Source organism: Colias philodice, chromosome 11 (assembly GCF_061535455.1).
Source record: "Colias philodice isolate Cphi_HAF_F1 chromosome 11, ilColPhil1 Martin Lab GWU primary, whole genome shotgun sequence".
Taxonomy (NCBI): Eukaryota; Metazoa; Arthropoda; class Insecta; order Lepidoptera; family Pieridae; genus Colias; species Colias philodice.
This window is the reverse complement of record NC_143096.1, coordinates 6,417,610-6,441,038: the sequence shown is the minus strand read 5'-3', so window position 1 is coordinate 6,441,038 and position 23,429 is coordinate 6,417,610. Positions and strand designations below refer to the sequence as shown.

The 23,429-nt window shown below is 34.4% G+C and overlaps 2 protein-coding genes and 1 long non-coding RNA gene across 3 annotated transcripts in view; all 3 read right to left on the bottom strand.

Annotated features, from left to right (window-relative positions):
• The window catches only part of dib (Cytochrome P450 302a1, mitochondrial), a 114,616-nt gene that overhangs the window by 38,376 nt on the left and 52,811 nt on the right, over nt 1-23,429 (bottom strand). The window lies entirely within an intron of this gene.
• On the bottom strand, nt 15-23,426 carry LOC149484642 (polyamine-transporting ATPase 13A3-like). Its single transcript, XM_089700964.1, has 20 exons — nt 23,245-23,426; nt 19,440-19,667; nt 18,977-19,205; nt 18,551-18,755; nt 17,837-18,050; nt 16,630-16,760; nt 14,827-15,009; nt 14,236-14,424; nt 13,775-13,987; nt 13,174-13,308; nt 12,887-13,000; nt 12,176-12,449; nt 11,152-11,279; nt 10,417-10,546; nt 9,729-9,890; nt 8,996-9,150; nt 8,276-8,499; nt 4,827-4,975; nt 4,322-4,509; nt 15-3,540 (listed from the first exon to the last, which is right to left on the bottom strand). The coding sequence occupies exons 1-20, from the start codon at nt 23,276-23,278 to the stop codon at nt 3,403-3,405; spliced, it is 3,423 nt and encodes a 1,140-aa protein (XP_089557090.1). The 5' UTR covers nt 23,279-23,426; the 3' UTR covers nt 15-3,402.
• Nucleotides 15,904-16,623, bottom strand: LOC149484643 (uncharacterized). The gene is made up of 2 exons (XR_016316296.1): nt 16,392-16,623; nt 15,904-16,088 (listed from the first exon to the last, which is right to left on the bottom strand). It is a non-coding gene; the product is annotated as an uncharacterized LOC149484643 (long non-coding RNA).

The window sequence follows — 23,429 nt, the reverse complement described above, 5'->3', positions numbered from 1 at the left end:
TAAAAAGACGCACACAAGTTTAACGACTTTTATTTCAATACATTTGGTCACATCGATCTACAAGTATTAAATATAGTCATGTTCGTATCGAACTACATTATCATGACAAAAAAAGTCAATTCCCAATATTCGAGAAAGATTTTACATAACAAGAAACAAAGATCATAATAATGCAGTTCAATGAATGATGTAATTCTTGAGGATTCAAAACTAAAAACACATCCGGAAAGAGTACGGAAAAATGATACTAAAAAGTGCATAATTTATCGCTAAAACAAAACATAGTAACAATTTTATTAATACACAATTCAAAACTTTTTTAAGTTTAGGTTAGACGAGTAGCTCGAAAACGGTAAAATTCTCTTAAATGTATACAACGCAATGATAAAACATGATAGGATAAATCCAATTAAATAATCAAGTACATGAAAAAATCCTTACATTATATGGGTTAATAATTTAATTACGAAGTTTATTAGCTTACATTACCTTAAGAATTACTATTTTGTTTTTGCAAACAAATAACATTATCCTCAAAGAATACGATTGATTCACATTCCACTTTTTTAAGTATTTTTTCTTAAGTATTTTCCATTGTCTAATAAAAACTAAGTACTAGATTATTAGGAATGAAGCATAGCCTTAAATAATACTACATTATCTAATTCCATATCGCATATTCGAAACAAACTAAAATAGCTATCACGGACTCAATAGTGTATGATATTCAAAGCAAACGGTGAACATAAAAATACTGAAAAAGATTTCACGTTGTTAAAGTGAAACGCTTTTAAAAAGTATCTCACTTACTTCGCCAAACAATTTTGTAAAATATATTAAGTAAATGGATTTAAGTTATCCTACGTGTTCTACACGTCATGATTTGATAAGTATCAAGGATTAATAGTATCCAAAGTAGTATGATAAAATATAACATCGAAGTATTTCAATAAATGGTTGAAACCATTTCAATTTCATGTAAATACTTCAAAATTTTGGCATTTGCTTTTTTTAACCTAAACGTTAATCTTACATTTAACGTTAATCATACATTTTCATAGTAGGACCGCCGACATGCCGCGGTTTGAGAATTGAGAGATACAAAGGTTTAAAAACATAGTCGGAATCACAATAAGTACCACAAATAAAGTACTGGTGTAAATGCTAAGCAAATGAATATTTACAAATAAATATATATGTTTGTATATAAATCTATTCTAATTTATTTACATATAAGTTTTAGGTTTTAATATTTAAAAAAAATCTGAAAAGGTAATCAAAATCACTAGAATAGGAAATCACGGTAAAACCGCCTGTACTATTGAACTAAAAAATTAAATAAATTGGTATATTCACCAATATAAGCAAGAGAGTTGCAGTACCTAAACATAAATCTACAAAATCGTTTCCATTTGTTTATTGAATGGAAATATGAAAAACGTTTCCATATTTATAATTGCACTACTGAAAGAATAAGTACAAATGTAGTTTCAAAGGTCTTAATTGATTTCAACAAGATAATATGTGAGAATAAAAAATGTGACTTTAAAATTGATCACGAAAGTTAATCATTTTGAAGAAGATTTATTAAAAGGAGTTAAAATGAAACACATTTTACAACTAATATGTTGAATGAACTACATAAAGTAAGAAAATAAAATTACAATTACCAATTTCCAATTACAAAGCCGTGAAAGAATATAATTAAAAGATCACATTAAACAGCGACAAAATTATCAAATTCATTGCAACGCTATTCATAAAATAAACATCATGGACAAATCACAAAACAGCACTAACCAAACAGCCATATTTTAAAGGGCCCTCTTCACAATGGGCAGCGTTGGGCGAGTAGAGGCAATCACGATAGTATAGAGAAATATTAATTCATAATCGACGTAATAGCGGCAAACATCGACGATCATATGTTGGGCCAACGTTGCTGATTGTGAAGAGGGCCCATAAGACTTACATAACTGACAAACTCGTTTTTCAATGTTTCCGGTACGTAACTTGGCAACTTTTTAGCGTAGTGGGAGAAACTTGTGCATATAAAAATTCCCTACTACGCCACTTTTCGTTCAACGTTCATAAACCGTTCTCACTTAAACTCCATAGCTATACGACTAAAACGGTGTGTAATTGTGTGAGTATAGCTCATAGACATAGATAGACCACGCAAGTACCGCGATCTGTATGAAAACCAAGCGTGTCATATTTTTTGTACTGACCTTGACGCGTTATGACGTCACGAGCACTTTTGAGTGATGGGAATTTCATTTTACGCTAAATCGATTAGGGACGACACTCGCGCGGCGATTCTAGTATATTATATCGTTTTCAGTATATCAATTGTCGGATAGGCTGTTTTTGTCAATAGTCGAAGCTTTTTTCCTTCAACAAAGCTGGCTTCACTAAAATGTTTAGAGCAAATTGTGCTATATTTTGTTGGAAACCAATCTTTATGTCCCGTTGCCTCGATCCATTTTTCTTTTATGTTCGGGTTACTTGGAAAACTGAAAAAACAAACATAGTCTAAGCAATAAGGAGTTTTCTTAAAAAACTCCCAAGATGACACTTTAACTAATGGCGTCCATGTCATAATATTTATTTTTAGTACGTTTGTATTAAAATACTTAAAAGTTCTAGGTCAAGTCATATTAAATGACAAAAAAAATCTATGCCTTATTTCTGAAATATTGCTCCTTCAAATTATCATTTTTCTGTTCGATTATAAAATCGATTAGAATCGAGAACTGTTGCATCGAATGAACATCACTAACCACAAAATTGGTCAGAAAAAAGAGAACAGAAAAATGAGAAGACGCTATTCATTGCTTATTATCATACGACGCGATCTTTACCGTGCCAAGTAAAAGCCGCAATGTATTCCGAATCATTCCGTATGATTTTGTATCCATGTTTGTCACGATCGTTTTCCACAGATATTCTTTATTTGATTTTAAAATAAATAGTGCATATTCTGATTAGAAAATTAATTAACGGTGGAAGGAAACATCTCCGATAACTCGGCCACTCACAGCCACTTTCTACTGTTTATAACTGCGCAATTCGGCATTTTACTCTATTCAGTTTCACGTCTTTCCTTGGCGAACTGCAATCGCGGACCGAGTGTAGGCCAGCGTCAAGTAAGTGTTGTATACTTAGTTTGGACACGGGAAGTACATACACTCGCGTAGTCTATCTTAATGTATGTCTGTGGTATAGCTGTTATCGAATCCAATGCAACGCTATTCATAAAATGAATATCGTGGACAAATCACAAAACGGCATTCCAAAACAGCCATATTTTACAAAACGTTCATCCAACGACCGTTCTCACTTATACTCCATAGCTAAACGACTAAAATATGTATATAAAAGGTGTGTCACGTGTGTATGTCAGCACACGTGTGCGGGCGAGTGTGGAGGCCACAGCGGGCACTCGGCGTCTGCTGATGTTTCGTCTTTCTTGTCGCTGAGGAGATTACGCAGCGAACGGTATAGATTGCTGAATAGTTGCGGGTCGGAGAATGTTGCCTGAAATAAATTGTATATATTAATATTGTATATAATAAATTGTATATATTGTATTATTGTATATATTAATATTGTATAATATAATAAATTGTATATATTGGAATAAATTAATTGAAAACTTCTTTAGCGGCGTTGGGTATAAAATCTTAAACTCGCGTCAGGACACGTGACCTGATCGAAAAAGCGTAAGATGGATATCAAACATGCTCAACGTTAATAATCAAGTTTTCGCTTCTGCCGGCACTCCCGGAGTGCAACCCGTCTTTTTTAGGTTTAATAACGTATGGACATGTTATCGTTTTCTTTTAGTTAAGATAATTGAATAAGATTTCATAAATGATTTTATCTATACTAATAGTATAAAGCTGAAGAGTTTGTTTGTTTGAACGCGCTAATCTAAGGAACTACTGGTCCGATTTGAAAATTTGTTTCGGTGTTAGATAGCCCATTTATCGAGGAAGGCTATATATCACGCTAAGACCAACAGGAGCGGAGCCACGCGGGTAAAACCACGAGGCACAGCTAGTTTATTATAAATTACTAAAATATTGCATTTAAAAACAATTTGAATGAATGCTTATAGTATTTAATTCAAAATAGCGTAATGTCCTAGATACAAAGAATATCAAAGCTTAATATTTTAGTTTTCAAATATGTTATCTTCTAATGCCATAATCCCTTACACACAAAATCCGATACAAACATACTACTTGGTCAGATACTCATACTTTACGATTCTTCTAAAAATAATTTCTGTCAAAACAAGCAAACTTGTACTTACTTCAACACCCACAGCCAGCAGCAAATGTATGACTGGTATAATTAGTAAGTAAATTCTAAAGTAGTTTTGTTCAACTTCAGCCTGTTTCATCTCTTCAATCTCCATGTATTCGGCGAGGCTCTTCCAAGGACAGAACAATAGTAAGATAACGAATACTGCTTGTGTTGCAAGTGTTATCACCATATAAACTGAAATAACGAACAAATTGTTACAAGGACCTATAAGAAACGAGTGAATTTATGCTCCTGTTTTAAATAAAAACCGCAAAAAAATCAGTCGACTTTTCGATCATAGGAAAATCTTAGTAATTATACCTAATAATAATTATAAATCTGAATTGTAAGTGAATTGTGTGTTCAGTGTTGCAATCAACCTCATAATATTAGAACGGTGCATTGGGCAAAAAATTACCAATGCCAAGGCCAATACACCATTTAATTTTAGATTTTATAAGCAACATTGAAAATTAAGGTTACTCAAAACTAAATAATAAAAAAATACTTACTATTAGAGCAGAACGGCTCTCTAAACGGCCATCCTTTAGCGTAAACGCATGCCATGATCAAATATTGGAATGACGTCACAATGAAGATCACAGAATTCTCCCAACACTTGACTTGCTCCACATCCGGACCACCCTCCACAGATTTGAACCTAAATTAATGTTAATAATATGAAACAAATTTAACAAACTAAGGGCCGATTTTTCAATGCTTGGATAAAACTTATCCGTCCAATAAAGTATTACACGATAAAATGTCACGTAAACTGTCAAATACGGGCAACTAGAATACGTTTTTAAAATGGCAGCTTTATACATTATTCGACAAATAAATTTTATCCAAGCATTGAAAAATCGGCCCTAAATTTAATTTAGTTACGACTCTGCATATTAGTCATGAAAATCCGAAGGGCTGAATTGACTTATGAAATTGTTTACGAAAGAAACATGATTTACTGTTTGATCAAGGCTATAAACAAACTGTGTGTTATTTATTGTACTTCCCAAAGTTTTCCCCCACTAATTTCTTTCCCCATAAAGGAGACAAAAAGGTTCATAATATATACATACTAAGTTTAATAGTATTCTAGCACTTATGAGAGCTTTTTAATTCTAAGCTTATGCTACTCACGAGAGCAGTGTGTAATCTAAATGTGTAACCTAAGTGTCTACTTCAATGTGACATTGTGATGAATAAATTATTCGAATTCTTACATGAATAATTCTTCTTCGTAAATGATTACAAGCTGTACCCATGAGTCACACAAGTTTAGAATTAAAAAGCTCTTATAAGTTGCACAAACTTAGAATTTAAAAGCTATCCATCTCTTTGTGGGGAAGAAATTATTATTAAATTTATTCGACCATAACTTTGGGAAGTACCAAAAATAACATACAGTATGTTGATAGAAAAAATAAATACAACTCCAAAAGTAATAATGCGCATAGAAATCTTCGTCACTGTTCGGCAACTGTCATATTCCCGGAGCGTCCGAAGATGATATTTATATACAGGGTGTAATCGTTAAGTGTGCACAGGCGATTATTCCGTAACTATTACAGATATCAAAAAACTTTAAACGGATATCGAAAGTACTTAACCTAATGAGTAAAATGGCCATAATAAATTTTTAAAAATAATACGAGAAATATCTAAAAAATTAACTTTAAACCCTCCCATACATTTAGTATGAGATATGAATATCCCATTTACATGGGTTGATCCAAAAGTAATGATAATCAATATTAAACAAGGTCATTACAGTTAAAATAATTATGTATTTCTCTAGATAGTCTTCTAACTAGATAATATACTTCGATATGATTTTTTCCTTAACTTAGAAAAAAAAAAACTTTGACTTCATCTACAAAAACCCCTCAAAATCGGCCATCACTTCGCTGTCGTCTTAAAATTTCTTGTATCGACGGTGTTTCTTGTGCCGAGGTAAGAGATAGAATTAACTAGGAGCTAGATCTTACAAACAGGGTGGGCGTTCAAGCATTTTCAATGCCGACTTTTGATTGGCAGCCATCGCAACTGACGCTTTGTGATCTGGTGCGTTGTCTTGGTGAACCAACATTCAAGACCGAAGTTTGCCATGTCTCTTTTTCTTACTAACCTACCCGCAATCTTTTAATTTGGTCTGTGTAGTAAGAGCCCTGTGTAGTAGTGGCTACCTTCTTAAAATATTCCACATTTCTTCAGCGTCCCAAAAAACTACGGCTTTAATCTATCCCACTAATTTTCACTTTGAAAATCTTCACCGTCACTTTGGAAGCTCGCATCCAGGCCATTGATTGTTTCTTGGTTTCAGCATAAACATGGTGAACCCAGGTAACGCCCATGGTCACAAATCGTGACAAAAAATTATCCTGATCTCATTAAAAATTTAGAAATTCACCCTCTAAATGTCGAATCGTTGTTTCTTCTTTTCGTCGGGAAACATTCTGGCTCGCACTGTTCACATTAAAATTAATGTTAATACTTGGAAACGTGGCCTGTAGATATAATTTTTTTGTGATAACTTAGTGATTACATGAGCAAGCATAAAACATTTATTTTATATTTTTATGTGCACAGGAAATACCCAATTATCATTACTTTTGGATCAACCTTTAATATGAAAGATTTTAGCTTTTTTTTTGTTTTTTTTGGTTTTCTGCTTTAATTACTTCGCAAATTTGGAGGGAAGTTCATTTAGAAACTGTAAATAGACCTCCTCATTGTATTGCACAATAAGGACGTCACTTCGAAAATCTACTATGAATACAAAATGTATGGGAAATAAATTGTATGGGAGCGTTTAATGTAACATTTTTGGTTATTTCTCGTTTTATTTTTAAAAAATTATTATGGCCATTTTACTCATTAGGTTAAGTACTTTCGATATCAGTTTAAAGTTTTTTGATATCTGCAATAGTTACGGAATAATCGCTTGTGCACACTTAACGATTACACCCTGTAGAGGGGTTAAATGCATTTTCTTCATGCATAATTTAGTCAAATTATGTGTTTTGTGCAAAAAGAGATTAAGATTGATTTGTAAGTGACGATTTTGTTTCGATGATTGCTTGTCAGTAAATAGCGATTGCAAATATATCTTTGTTGGATTGATTTACTTGGAAAATTTTATAGTACTTTTAAAGTGTCTTACTGAAGCTGGTGTAATGATGGAAGAAAAGAAGGTTAAAATAACACAACTTTTATATTGTATAAAATATTGTTTCCAAACGCAGGTTTACATTTAAATTTTAAACCATATAAATCTAATCATTAAAATATCAGCTCAAAAGTATTTAAACTACTGATCATTCTTCAATATTATGACATTTACAAAAAAATAATAATAAAAACAATAAAAATCAGGGATAATCTTTATTTCTGACATTTTAGCTCTTCTTCATTTTCACTTTTCCTACTGCCATCACCTGTGTAAATCATTTCAACGATTAATTCAATTCACCTTTAAAAACAAAACCAAGAAGGGTATGTAATAGCAGCTCCATATAATTCCACACAGAGAGAATACGTGCAGTCACCACCATTATTTAAAGATGACTGACGGATTTTTCAGTTTTTCGACTGACAGGCTACCGTCACCTACCGCCCGATTTGGTTTTGATTGTGTATGACCGTGAATTGACTTCTATTTCTTTTGAACAAGGTGTAAAATGCAAGTGCATTGTTTAGGGCTCTTACGATTCAATGATTCGAGTGTTTTCGGAAATACGACAATTAGCGAAGATTTGCATGTGCATTACCTATTAATTTTGGAGTACTGTAAATCTATGTATCGACACACACCAGGGCTGAGCGAAGAGCAGCAGCGTGGCGCTGAGCTGCACGAGCAGCACGAGCGCCACCTGCAGCAGCAGCGGCAGCAGGCTGGCGGGCGCCACCAGCGACACGGGCGGCACAGTACTGTTACTGGCATAGGTCAACACACACATACCAGGGCTGAGCGAAGAGCAGCAGCGTGGCGCTGAGCTGCACGAGCAGCACGAGCGCCACCTGCAGCAGCAGCGGCAGCAGGCTGGCGGGCGCCACCAGCGACACGGGCGGCGACTGGCGCGTGAGCGCGGGCCCGGGCCGCGCGCGCCCCAGCGACAGCGCCAGCAGCGTCGTCAGCACCAGGTCGATGTACAGGAACTGGTTGTTGCCGAGGATCGAGTAGAACTGACGACAACGGGCGGGGGTAAGGTTATATATAGTGCGCGCGCACGCACATATGCACCTGTATGCGTGTGTCTTACAGCACGGTATACATATATAAACGGTAGCTACAAAACATTCGAAACGGCTCACTCACACAAACATACAGCATCAAATCTATCGACAAGATTTGTTTGTTTGTAAGCTTAAAATGCGGATTTTACAGCGCGTTTACGCACACTAAATCCATCTTCGTGCACGAAATGATAGGAATTGAGGAATATGACAACTTATATATCTATGTGTGTAATAAATACACACACACGCATAAATAATAAATAAATGAAAAACATAATAATTACATATTAATATTTCGCGCTGCAACTACTTTCCTATGCACGCGCTTCATTATTTATTTTATTAAGGTTACAATACAATATATCATTTCCCGATATGTGATGGTAAATAGTAAATACCATTTACAGAAATTTTAAATTAATAATATTTTAAACATACTCACATTATATAGAATAAGAATAGAGAAGAATTGTATAAGTGAATAGAGAGCCATGTATTTGAAGATGGCAAACGAAGTGCTGAGAGCGCATCTGCCTTCCAGAGCCAATAGCTTCACGCATCGAATGTTCTGCTCTTGAGACGTGAACGGTGCGGCCACTGAAATTTTTGTTTATATTAAAACTAGCTTTCCGCCCGCGGCTTCGCCCGCTTTGTCTAAAACATAATAAATTATATACTAAAACCTTCCTCTTGAATCACTCTATCTATTAAAAAAACCGCATCAAAATCAGTTGCGTAGTTTTAAAGATTTAAGCATACATAGGGACATAGGGACAGAGTAAGCGACTTTGTTTTATACTATGTAGTGAACATGTATAATGAGGGATAATTTGGGCTAAATTTTCTTAAATTCAATAACATTTGCCAATATATGGTTCATAATGAACACAAAATCAGAACTTCACATCAGTTTTTCACTTCTAACAAGTACAAAAAATCCAAATAAAATCAATGTCGAGTCAACAACCAACTACAAAGCGCCTTTTTTTCAAAAAAATTTGATATATTAATTTTAATTTTAAATAAGTCAGACTAATTATTTGTAAAACCCAATCTCCACTAAAATCAAACCTCTACCATCACTGTATCCTTTAGAACAGTTTGTCAATGTCTTACATTACAACAAAATTTTCCCAAAACAATTGCATCTAACAACCAATTTCAGATATAGTTACCTGATGCATCAGCTTCCGACAGCGAAATACCAACATGGGCTGCTTTAAGAGCTCCACAGTCGTTAGCTCCATCACCGCACATACCCACTATGAGCCCTTCGCCTTGTAGCGCTGTTATTAGTTGCGTCTTTTGATCTGGCCCGAAACGGCCGAATATCATACCTAAAAAAATATCATTTTTGATGGTTTATAAGAGGTCACTAAAATATATCTTTACTAATATTTAGAGCTGAACGGGTTGTTTTTTTGCATTAACACTCTAATCTTGGGAATTATTGATCCGATTCGAAAAATTTATTCAATGTTAGATAGCCCATTTCGAGATCGAGGAAGGCTATATAATCACGCTAATACCAATAGAAGCGACAAATTGTGGAGAAAAAAGATAATAATATGTTTTTTAATATAAATAAGCACTTTCAAAATTGATCAAATTTCAATAGTAACAACGAAGACACAATCTAGAGCTTTAATAAACTAAGGGCCGATTTTTCAATGCTTGGATAAAACTTATTGGTCGAATAATGTATAAAACTACCATTTTAAAAACGTATTCTAATTGCCCGTATTTGACAGTTTACGTGACATTTTAATGTTATCGTGTAATACTTTAGTGGACGGATAAGTTTTATCCAAGCATTGAAAAATCGGCCCTAAGAAAAGCAAAGTATGATATTTTTGTATTTACCTTTACTCATGACAGTAGGCATGAACTCGGGATAGTGCACTCTGACTCCTGCCCAAGTCTTTCCCTCCATAGCGATGACATAATCGTTGGAATCTATGGCTAGTTTCGGTGGACCGCCTTCACCAACCACCTGGTGAAATTGAACTTAATTAAAAAGACGTGTGGCACTCGGGGACTGCCGCGGTAAAGCTATTGCATGCTATGCCTTCAAGCCACACCTCCATGCCCGTCGGAGTGGGGAGCGTGAGGTTTTTTCGTTACGGAATTTCTAGATTCGGTCCCCGCGCTCAAGGCCCGCGATATAAGCTATGCAATAGCTTAATAACAGTATATTTGTTGAAGATGCATAATATTTTGTTTAGGTAATGGGAAATTAGAGCATAGTGATAGTAAATCTTTTTTAGCGTCAATTTCCTACACTTGGAAGACTAGTATTTTTTTCTAATGTATTCAATGTTTATAATCTTTTTTATTAACAAAAAATATCTCAGTCTAAACGTAGAACACGTACCACAGACTTGCCTGTATAGAAGTTTAAGGGCTGATTTTTCAATCCTCGGTTAAAACTTATTCGTCGAATAATGTATGTATAAAACTACCATTTTAAAAACGTATTCTAATTGCCCGTATTTGACAGTTTACGTGACATTTTAAAAGTATCGTGTAATACTTTATTGGACGGATAAGTTTTATCCAAGCATTGAAAAATCGGTCTTAAAGCATATTTGTAATTACCTCCATAACAAGTGGCGGTCTTTGCTCACTGGTCTGTGGCAGGCCCAGTGTTACCAACACCACTTTTTGCTGTGGCTGCACCATGAAACAGCCCCGCGCTACTGACATTGCTGTCATAATGTTGTCACCTATAAATAAAAATGGACTTGAGAGCTCTGTCCAAGAAGCTTATATCTAATACACTGGAGATTTCAGTATGAACATTAACTTGTAACAAGAAAATATGACGTCGAATGACGCCTGTATGTTTTTTTATCCCTTTCACACCTAACTTGGCAAGTTATATTTTCTTGTTACAAGTTAATGGTCATAGTGCAATCTCCAGTATTTTAGATATAAGCTTCTTGGCTCTGTCCTATTCAAATGAGGGCAATGTCACCAGGTATGTATCCAAGCAGTCAATATGGAAATGATCAAATTCGCGACGTTGCCAAACCGTTATTTAATACTAACTCCTTGGAAACGTAAGTCAGCGACGCCGCTTGCTGTTTTGCTGTTAGAGCTCTGCCTCATTATAACAGTAAAACATTCAAAAAAATCAAATAAACTATGTATCTGTTGAGTTTCATGTATTGTTCAATTTTTTTTTTTCAGTTTTGGTTTTGTTATACCCAATATTACAATATGATTATCTGTGCCAATTTTGTATTCATAACAATGGATAGTCTTGTGACACATTGAAAAGGAATTAAGCTTATTGATGTGTTTGATTGACATTATCATATTCATGTGCTGAAGGCAAAGATAAAATGCCAAAATATAACATCGATTTTAGACATATTTCCTAAACAATAAAGTCCTTGAGTTTTTGAATCATAACTAATTATACATTTAATTTGCTTATTAAGATAACATAGATTTATAGATATGAGATAACAATTTTTCTGAAACATGGACTTATTTTTTTACGAAAAATAATAAAAATCGTTGCTTCGAATGCATGTTGAAATGCAGAAAATAGAATAAAATAAAACAAATTACATTTATAGCTCATACAGATAATAGAAAATAATTAAAAACATACCAGTAACCATAATCTGCCGCATATTAGCCTCATGCAACTCCTTGATCACGTGCGTGGTCTCCGGTTTCAGGCTATTTTGCATGACTAGAAAGCCCAAAAACGTCATCCCATATTCAATCATTTCTCTTTTAATTCTTTGTGCGTCCATCCATTTCATTTTGCGATCTAACTTCTTGTACGCAAGGCCGATAACTCTGAATCCATTTGACGTGTATTCGTTGAGCGTGCTACTAAAGTTGTCTGGAAGCGACATCGGATCGCACATTCCTGCAATCTTAACGTTGTTAGAATATTAAATGGTTATATGCGAAGTGAATGCTTGTCGATAATACATTTGTTAGGATAGAAATTGTATTTGTAATGGAGTTTTGAATCTTTTCATGATTTATGGGGATATTAGAGATGTACCATATCGAAAAGTTTAAAACACATTTAATTTATAAAGCTGATAAGGCTCGAACTAGCCAACTTCAGAAAAAATATTGATTAAAATGCAACTGCTACATTCATTTTCTAAATTCACTGCTTGCTTGGAAGTTGGAGGAAATATAAGATTTAAGAGCACCTACATCAAAAACAAAGACTGTAAATGAAATGACCACATTTTCCTTTTTTTCTGGTACAAAATTTGTAAACCTCTAACATTTACTTTTTATGTAAAAACTGGATTTTTTTTTAATATATGAAAAAGCAAGATATAAAAATAATTACCTTCTCAGGGGCACCCTTAACGTAATAAACCATAGATGGTTGACCCAACACTCTTGCGATGACCCCCATTGATTGTTGCGACGAAGAAAAGTGGAATCTACGCAGTAAACCAATCTAAAAGTACATGTAAGTTAGGAAATGTTGCATAATAAGAATAATTCACAATTGCGCTGGCATATACTTTGTAAAGCCTGCAATTAAAAAAGAAAAGAAGCTATAAGTTAATTTTTTATAAACAGCAATTTCTATGTAATTATTCTGTTTGTTATTATTACTTAGTTATATACCTCATAGGGCATCTCCATAGTTAGAGGATCATAGTTTTCCAAGTTTTGTAAATCTTCACTAGTGGTGGGCGGTTTAACAATGGCCGGAGTTAGGTTGTCGTAGCGAGTATTCTCTGGACCTGGCTCTTCTAGAACCTACACAATAAATAAAAATTATATTTTACAAAAATTTGAATGTATTATGTAGTTTCTTGTTAATAACGTGCTATAAACAACCATTTTTTTATTGTACGACAATGGATGTGTTATTCTTGTATAATAATTCGCAAAAAAGTACATATTTTAATTCGTTATAAGTTATAACACGTTTTTTTCGTTACGGAATTTCTAGATTCGGTCCCCGCGCTTAAGGCCCGCGATAGAAGCTATGCAATAGCTTAAAAAAAATAAAAAAAGACGGGTTGCACTCCGGGAGTGCCGGCAGAAGTGAAAACTTGAATATTAACGTTGAGCATGTTTGATATTTTGGAATGGTATCCGTCTTACGCTTTTTCGATCAGGTCACGTGTCCTGACGCGAGTTTAAGATTTTATACCCATTACAGAAAAAGTGCTCAACGCCCCTTAAGAAGTTTTCACTTCAAAAAACCATTAAATCTCACCCATTGCGTAAACTCGAACATCTTCAAATCCAATGGATCCCCCTTCAACTGGCCCAATATACTGGTAAGCGAGTGGCAAGCAGCTAGCGCTTGTACTAGCGGACTCTTTACTGGCAGGTTGTTGATATCGTCCACACAGCGGCCGAAACTCTCGTCTTGGATGCACGGTATGACCGCGTAGAGGTCTAGACCGTCCTCTGTTAAGGTTCCCGTCTAGAAATTAAAGAAATAATGAAGAAAAATTTCGTTTTAAAATTCATAGAAAATATTTCTTTTTATAAAAAAAAATCTTGTAACAAGTCAATTTAATTGTAAACAAAACGATTTTTTTGGTAATCATTGCATGGGTGAAAGTTCTTTTTTAAATATACATTAAAACTTTAAATTTTAAGCAAAAATGACATCAAAATACGATAGAGAAAAAAAAATGTTACGAAATAACTAGTGAAGACTATTATTACCTTATCAAAGCACATCACTTGCAACTTTCCACAGATTATAATTTTCGGTGGTGACACACAAAATATTCTGTTTTTCTTCAACCGTTGCTGACTGTACACTATACCCGCTGTCATGGCGGCCGGCAACGCGGGCGGAACCACTATAGTAATGATATCCAATGTGCGAAGTATTATTGTGCTTAGTGAACTCTGAAAATTCATTGTTATGTTTAATCTTCTTATATATAAAAATGAATCGCAAAATGTGTTGGTAAGCGCATAACTCGAGAACGGCTGAACCGATTTCGATAATTCTTTTTTTATTATATTCCTTGAAGTAGGAGGATGGTTCTTATGTAGAGAAAACGTAAACATGTACCACGGGCGAAGCCGGGGCGGACCGCTAGTTTGTGAATAAAAAACATGAATAGAACATAGGAATTAAAAGAAAATTGTATTTAGTATACTCGGAATAGAAACTAGAAGATATCTATATTATGCTTGTTAGCTAAATTAATTTTAACAGGCTATAAATATAGGTAATTGTTACTAGCTAATAAATAAATTAAAATTTAATATTGTTATCAGCTTTAAAAATGTATTGTTACTTACGCCTCTTTGAACATAAAGCCAGATCGAATACGCCATTCCGACAGCGGCGATGCAGAACATAAAAATAACAAATTTCACGGCATCCTTATAGAATTGGAAGTCGAATTGTTTCGGAAACAGAATGCTCTTAATCAGTTCGCCTTTTGCGGTGTAGAATCCTGTTCGGACCACTTTAGCCAGTACCTTGGGTAAAAAATATATTTAATTAATTTATCTTTATAGAAAAAAAGTTTGTGAGCATGTATGGATGGATGTTTGTTATTCTTTCACGCAAATACTACTGAACCGATTACAATGAAATTTGGTATGTAGGTAGCTGAAGACCCAGAATAGGACACAGGCTACTTTTATACCGGAAATCCCACAGGAACGAGAACTATGTGGGTTTTTTTTTTAAACTCGGGCGAAGCCGAGACGGTAATATGCAGTTTTGGATATTATTTTGAGTTTAATTGATGTTGTGAGATATATATGTACCTGACACAGAACAATAAAAACAAATAGAAGTGCTTTAATGTCATAATTAGTATGAAAACCAGTGTCGCCAAACCCACACATTTAAACCGATAGTTATACAGTACACTACAAGTAAACTATGCCTTTGATTGGACTGCTTAATTTGAGTAAAAACTGACTTAGGTTATAAATTCAGCATTTCAATATGTACCCTAACGCACCATGTTACGGTTTATTTTAGTATAACATCTCTAGGTATATTAGCTGTTTTGTTTCTCATTGCACAGAAATTCCAAATTCGAAAAACATTCAGCTACTCCACAACAGAGGGCGTTAGTTTTCAATAGATATAACTTTGAACCTCAACACATAGAGATAAGGTTGAAATTTGTGTCACTAAACATTTATGACATTAACTTGATATTTATCTGATGCTATGCCCTGAGGGATGTCAGCCTTGTTATCGATATCGAGATATCGATAATTCACAAATAAATATTTTTTGTGTATTTTTTTTTTCTTTCTATTATACGAGTATAGTATAATGTGTCACATTTTGGAGTATGTTTATTACTACTAAGTACGTCTTTTTATATTATTATTATTAAATAAAAAACGGAATAGAATAGTATTAATCTATATTTACAAAATACAAACAGAAAATATGCATTATTTTAAATCTTGGAACTGCCGTAGGTTTGCTGTATCGGTGGCCTTTGTTAGACTGCTTAGTGCTGTTCGGCATTCAGTTAACTCGTCACGTTGCATTTATCCATTTCTCTTTTAAATTAGCCTCTTTGGGAAATCTGTAAATAAATTGGACAAATGAAAGCTAAGGAAAAATAAAATACAATTTAATATTTATAATGTTTGTCTTTTCTAAAGTATCGATACTGTCGATATGCGCCACAAGCATCACTAAAGCGACATTCGTTTGTTTATTGCAATAATATTCCAGAAATTCTTGTTTGCTGTTCAATCTATAATAGTACTAATTTCTTACGGATTAAGGTTCATTTTGACTAGATATTTGTATACAATTTTGACAAATTACAAGCGAAGATATAACATTAAATATTATATGTAAAATAAATAAAAATAAGACTTACCGATGGTATGAAATGCCTCCATTGCTGATATTATTTCGTCTGCTATCATTTTTGCACTCTAATACCGAACAACACGTCCTAATTAATGAATAAATACGGAAAAAAGGTTTGACAGCTGACAACCGACTCGAATATTTTTCTGCGCACAACTGAGAGCAAGTAAGGTGATCTTACCTTACAAGTGACACGTGGGCCACGCCCACATCACACTTCTATCTACTTTACTGTTCTGTGGTACCTGATTATTTCCATAGAATCTTGTTTGAATAACATGTGTGCCAGCAAACAATGTATGTCGCTTATGGTTTTCCGTTGAGAACACTTCAGCCGAAGGGCATGGAGGCCCTTTCATTACAGGAACACTTTCACCTAAAAATATTTTATCAATTTACTCTCAAATAGCAGACATCGAAAGATAAATCATTCTGTTAATTAATCCATCAGTCCTCGGAATCACAGACACAATAGAAAATCTATTGTGTCGCGCCCCGATCGGGGCTTACGGTGGTCAATGGGCTAAGGTCAATTAAGAAAAGTCGTCATGTTGGCTTTTAATTTGTTTATTTAGGCATAAGAAGGACAATTAATGTGAACATATTTCATTTGGCTAGAAAGGGCTAGATTTATAAGAGCAATATTTTATCTACTCTTGATCAATTTGTCATATGTATTATTACTACAATATTAATTATATTACTGTTAGCTACTTATTATCCAAGACGTAGAAAAGTTTCCAAAATTGTAAGTTATGAAAAGCAAAATTTTAAGTTGAATTATTTATTTTTCACCACGTGTAAATTATACGTAAAAATGCTTATTAAAAAGGATGTAAAACGAGTAAACTAATAAATTTCATACAATACACTAAGACAATATAGTTTACACAATAGCATATTAAAAATATCCGTTTACTATTTATGTTAAGTTATTATATGTTAATTTATGACCACCATAAAACATATATTTTTTATTCTACATTGTTCGGATGAAATATTTTTATGACAGAATATGATATTCTCAAAGAAATTTTTCCAAATGTCAGAGTGAATTTCCCTTTTTAACTACAGAACTAAACGAGTAGATGATAGCGTCGCACGGCATCACGTATCCATCAGCTGACAACACCAAAGCATCGCTCCATCGGAACCAATCTGCTTGCGTTTACTACTCTATTATCTACCTTCGAAAAACGGCAGCCGCGCAATCTAGATTGAAAAAAAAAAGATGGGTTGCACTCCGGGAGTGCCGGCAGAAGTGAAAACTTGATTATTAACGTTCAGCATATTTGATATTTTCGAATGGTATCCGTCTTACGCATGGAATATAAGGGCTAAAAAAAAAATACATCCGTCTTACGCTTTTTCGATCAGGCCACGTGTCCTGACGCGAGTTTAAGATTTTATACCCAACGCCGCCAAAGAAGTTTTCACTTCAAAAAAACTCACCAGTGAGCATGCTCTCGTTGACAATACAAGAGCCAGTCAGCAGCATAGCATCACACGGCATCACGCATCCATCAGCTGGCAACACTAGTACATCGCCGGGAACCAATCTGCTTGCGTTCACGACACACTCTTCACGGCCGCTGCGTGACGGTCGCAGTACCGTCACCGTAAACGAGCATGTAGAGCCCGCCATGTTGTGGATCTTTATGCTCATCTGTGGAAACATTTTGAAGTATTATTCTTCGTATGTTATAAATGTAAAAGTGAGGGAACTTGAAAGTTGAAAATTGGATTTTCGTTGTCAAAAAATAAATGTAATTTTTTTGTGGAAATAAAGCAACTAATAAATATTATTTACACATATTTTTGCATGTTAATAAAAAAGACACTTATTCATATACTTTTTAACGAGATTACGTATATTGCTGCGCATATTTTACGGTAACTAAATCTTCAGTTTCAGTGCAAATTACTGTAAATAATGGATTACATCACGCATGTATAAAAATGAACGTATTTACAAAATACCAGCTTATTAGCTTACTAGTTATTATGTACACAGTGTACTGACATTACGTTATCCGATTCCAATAGATTAGTTGTTGTAACCAATTTCCTTATCCATGAATAATAAAATTTATTACAGACTAGAGACTAGTTGGTAAAACCAAAGTGAATTTAATTATAATGTATATATTTAGTAAGAGAATTTACCTGTTTCGTTTGGTATAGCGCCATCATGCACGACACAGCGGAAAGTATGAAAACGCAGGTCGCATACTGATAGTACTCATCCAACGACCATAGAATGATCGAGAAGATTTGGAACAAGTAAAACGGGTTGAACACTTCGTTGCGGAATATCGTCCAGTACTTCTTGACTTCCACTTCCACCGAATTCGGCCCGTACAATTTTATACTAGGACAGAAATAAATATTTTACAGTTAATTTTATTGTAACAAAGCCTCTGTGGTTTAATTAAAAGTTCATCAGGTATGGACATGGTACAGAATTTATGTGAGATAAAGTGAATCATTCGAAACGAATATAAGTACATAAATATGCAAACTCTATTATAAAAATTGGTCAAATAAATAATTATAGAGTAAACTAAACTTACTAAAGGTAAGGATACTCACAGCTCATTTTGTTGTCTTTTATTCAGTCCGGACATATTTTCCATCAGTATATTGATAGTAAGTTTTTCGTTAAGTGCCTGCACATTGATAAATGCTCCTTGATCGGTCAGCCAGATGTAGCGACTGTGTTGGTAGATAAAATACCGAAGTGAGTTATCCCTGAGGCTTGATATATTAAGATCGACCTTCTCAACCTTTTCTATTGTAAATGCGCCCTCACTGTCTATAACTGAACGGAAAAAGAACATTGTTATAAGCTTATCATGTACTTTTAAATAGGAAAGACTAGAAAATTGTTGAATATCAATTGCACAGCTATATATGCATTCGCAATACCATTGCTATGCAGATTTTATAAACCTCAAACATAGTAAAAAAGGGGAAAAGTAAAAATAGACATAGTTACATGATATTTTCCATGGGAAAATTATTCATACATGAATATTTTACAAATCTCACTCACCACAAATTTCTTCCGCATTTTTTAGGCTACATTTGATATATTTGTAGCGATTGTACGCCGGGTGGTAGGCCAGAGCGAAGTACGGGAGGCCGCAGAGCGATACGCATATTGTGTGGAATATTGTTGAGCGAAGCCTGGAATATTTGTAGCCGTAGATCCTTATGGATTGATCATCGGCTGACCCTTCCAATACCTGCCAATGCGCTTCCCCGATAACTTCATATTCTTCTGTAAAATTTACAAAATTCTTGCCTATTTAAGAATACCAAATAAAAACCATATCTACTTATTTTCTAACATGGCATATTCGAACTTATGGTTAACTTAAAATGAAACTAGATTTGACAACTTGTGGGATAACAAAAAATAAGAGTTTGCTGAAATTTTTACACAGGAGAAAGGTATGGAAAACATCCATTTCCTGTTTATTTCTCCCTCTCGCGATAAATTTGCGCTATGGTGAATTACCCATAGATTTTCCTTATACAGTAAGCAACATGTGATTAGAATATTAAATAAGTTAGAACCTCTTAAAGTTGCACCTGTATATCTCAAACCCTCCATTTATCGAAATTTCAATTATTTATAAGACGAGGAAATCAGTGAGCCCCTACAAACGTCTATTGTACAAATTTTGACTCAAAACAAGAAAAATAAAAGACATCTGTATTTCGAACAATAATTAATTTATGTGTCCACAACTCGACGTTAAGCGCGGATTTTGCGTGAAAAAGAAGAAAAGGAGGGGGGAAAATAGGCAAAGATGAAAACTCTACCTCAAGCGCGAAGTTTAGCAGCTTGTGAGGGCTGCCGAAAACTTCAAGGCGTGACCTAGGAAAACCTATGTGCGTGGGCCGTAGACCCCTAATACACAACCACCATACATCCCGTCCGATTAGGGCCCTTCTGGCCTCCTCCACTCAAGCGACAGCTCAAGCCGAGGTTCGTGGTCCCCGTCAAGGGGGGACGCCCTTGTGCATGTCGCTACCAGGGTGAACCTTCAGTTCACCCCCGCGTTCGCGTTAAAATGTAGAAGCCCTTCTGGCTAACATTGAGAGACACCACACAAAAAAAAAAAAACCACCATACATTTCATGTATTTCGAACATGATTATTTATTTCACCTCCCTAAACAAAATTAAAAAAAATCGGTCAAGTACGAGTCGTACTCGCGACTTCATGAGATACAGCAGCTAGTGAGACGGGCAGGCGGTCAGACAGACATCAAAGTCTCAGTAATAATGACCCGTTTTAACTTTTTGATACAGGACCCCTAAAAAGTGTTTGTTGTATATAAATTCTTCTAGGTCCCTAATTCAATTCTCTGTAACTCATAAAAATCACATAATTCATAACTCGAATAATTTGGTGTTACCACTGATGTTCAACTTATAGCGGTTCTATTGAATAATGTAAGACATCTATTAGGTTGAAGTAATATTAGAAGTGAAAAATAATACAAAGTAATAAAATGGGTACTATCTCATATCTAAACAGTATCTTTCAATAACAATAAGGATACCAATGTGATTGTTATAAGATAAAAATTCTTGGAAAATAATATTTGTTCTAAATGGAAAATGCACATTTACATTCATGTTGCTACATAAATACTCCGAATTGTTGATTACAATTAGAAGATATTCCATTCTCTAAGCTTGGTTAATAGATATGACCTATATATCAAAACACAATCAAGGCTATTATCTTCATACAACAAACAGTATCTAATGTGAAACATTAATTTATTGCACATTATTGACTACAACTTTATCTATAAAACTAATACTATTATATATCCAATAAAAATAGCTAACTTATACATTATGCTTATCTATACTAATATTATAAAGCTGAAGAGTTTGTTTGTTTGTTTGTTTGAACGCGCTAATCTCGGGAACTACTGGTCCGATTTGAAAAATTGTTTCGGTGATAGATCGCACATTTATCGAGGAAGGTTATAGGCTATATATGATCACGCTACGACCAACAGGGGTGGAGCCACGGGGGTGAAACCGCGCGGAGCAGCTAGTAAATAATAAATTGAAATGGGACGATAAAATGACAATCTATGGTAACTGAAACATATTTTTATTTCAATTACTAGCTGTCTTGGCAAATATTGTTCTGCCTTACTCTCTTGTCACTTAGGAGTATGAAAAGATACTTAATGGTCGATTCTCAGATCTACCCAATAGGCATAAAAAATTTCATAAGAATTGGTCTAGCCATATCAGTAGTATGGTAACTAACATTTCAACATGAGATTTTTTATATACAAAGGGATTTTAAGCTTAGTTATTAGTGCATTTGACCGCCTCCTTGATACAGTGGTTGATACATGAGCGAAGCACCGAGGGGTCCTGGGTTCAATTCCCAGTAGAGACGAAGAAAAAAAATGTCTCGGTCTGGTAGGTTGATCACCTAAGTTCTAGTCCCTAAAGAAAATCGATAAGTGAAACAGATGTATAATGCATCTGCCCCTTACCCCACTAGGGGCCATGGGACTTCACTGTAATTAGTGCATTAAAAAAGGGCATTTAAAAAAATAAATTATATGTATAATGTATAACTATACAAAGTTTGAATTTACGTTGTGTTAACTTTAGAACAGGTAACACCTCAAAACGGGGAGAGGGGCTGGGGGAGGGGGAGGGGGGATGGGTAAAAACCCCCCCTGTGAAGGGGGGGGCGCGGAGCCCCCCCCCCCTTATTTTATATTAATTTTTTTAGTTTGAGGTGAATTTCACACTTTAAAGTACCAATTTAGTGTAGGTTACAGCTCAAAAGTTTAAACCTACGTAGTTTTTTTTTTGTTTGAGTGGGAATCGCCCTAAAGTCGCTTCTGGCACTCGCCGGCCGCTGCCGCGGCACGCTCGCTTCGCTCGCTCGGCTCGTGCGGCAGTTCAAGAGTTAACCTAACACGCTCGTCGCTTCGCTCCTCGCTACCTATTTGAATACTAAAAGTAAAAGTTAATCGTTTTTAAAAACTGAAGCAAGTGAGCTATAAAAAAACATTAAAATGTATCATTTATACTCTATGATAAGCTAGTATATACGTATTTTTGTATTGCTAATCTGCGATCTGCGTCATATTAACTAATCTGTGGCTTGCCTTGTTGTGAATACAAATTAGGGAACGATTTTTGGCTATACTAAATTGTTAAAATAATATTTTAACAAAATAAATTGTAATATGTTGCACAGTTGGAGGTTATATAACATTTTTTCAAAAAAATATATCTCAAAAACAAATGCACTCCGCACCTTGATATTTTGGTAAATGATACCTCTTAACCATACCTATCTACAAAAAAAATATCAATTTAAAATGAGGTGTTACTTATTCTAAAGCTGAGCCGGATCTTATAATGTGATACATATATGGATACAAACAAGAACACAAAAACCTAAATACATTTATATTTTAGACATATTGTATAGAAATGTAACCTCTACTGTGAAGTACTATAGATTTAAACCATATTTATATAAGTAATAAAATGTAGACTTTAATTTTACAGATATATCAATATTCTATTAAAATGTATTTAATTTTTATAACAATAAATCATTTATGACCTTTTACTCGACACATATTTTATATATAAAACCCGTGACATCGCGCATAATATATTTCATGAAGGGTGTCCATGTTCACAATCAATAATATCGAATAATTCATATCATCTATAAATACGTTTTAAGTGTCTGTGTCTTAAAAGTTATTATTTACACAGTATTTTACTTATGATTCATAAGATACGAGACGAATTCGTAGAAAATATAAAGATTGGTACTTTACCATTGGTGACGGAGGCATTATTCATGTTTGGCATTCCCGAAAAACTTTTAATCACACACAAATTAAGGCATAATATTATAATATTATTTTATTTATGAATCGGTGCTACCTCATCGCAAATACTATCAAGAATCCCAAGAAATAAAATCGCGCTCTCACATCACACCTCGAGTAAATGAAATCAA

Excerpts from the sequence above, each read along its gene's own strand:
- LOC149484642 (XM_089700964.1), bottom strand. The coding sequence starts at position 23,278 with ATGCCAAACATGAATAATGCCTCCGTCACCAATG. Across the intron at positions 8,500-8,995 it reads CTATTCTTATTCTATATAAT|TTCTACTCGATCCTCGGCAA; the intron begins GTGAGTATGTTT and ends CGTTGTCGTCAG. Across the intron at positions 4,510-4,826 it reads AGAGCCGTTCTGCTCTAATA|TTTATATGGTGATAACACTT; the intron begins GTAAGTATTTTT and ends TCGTTATTTCAG.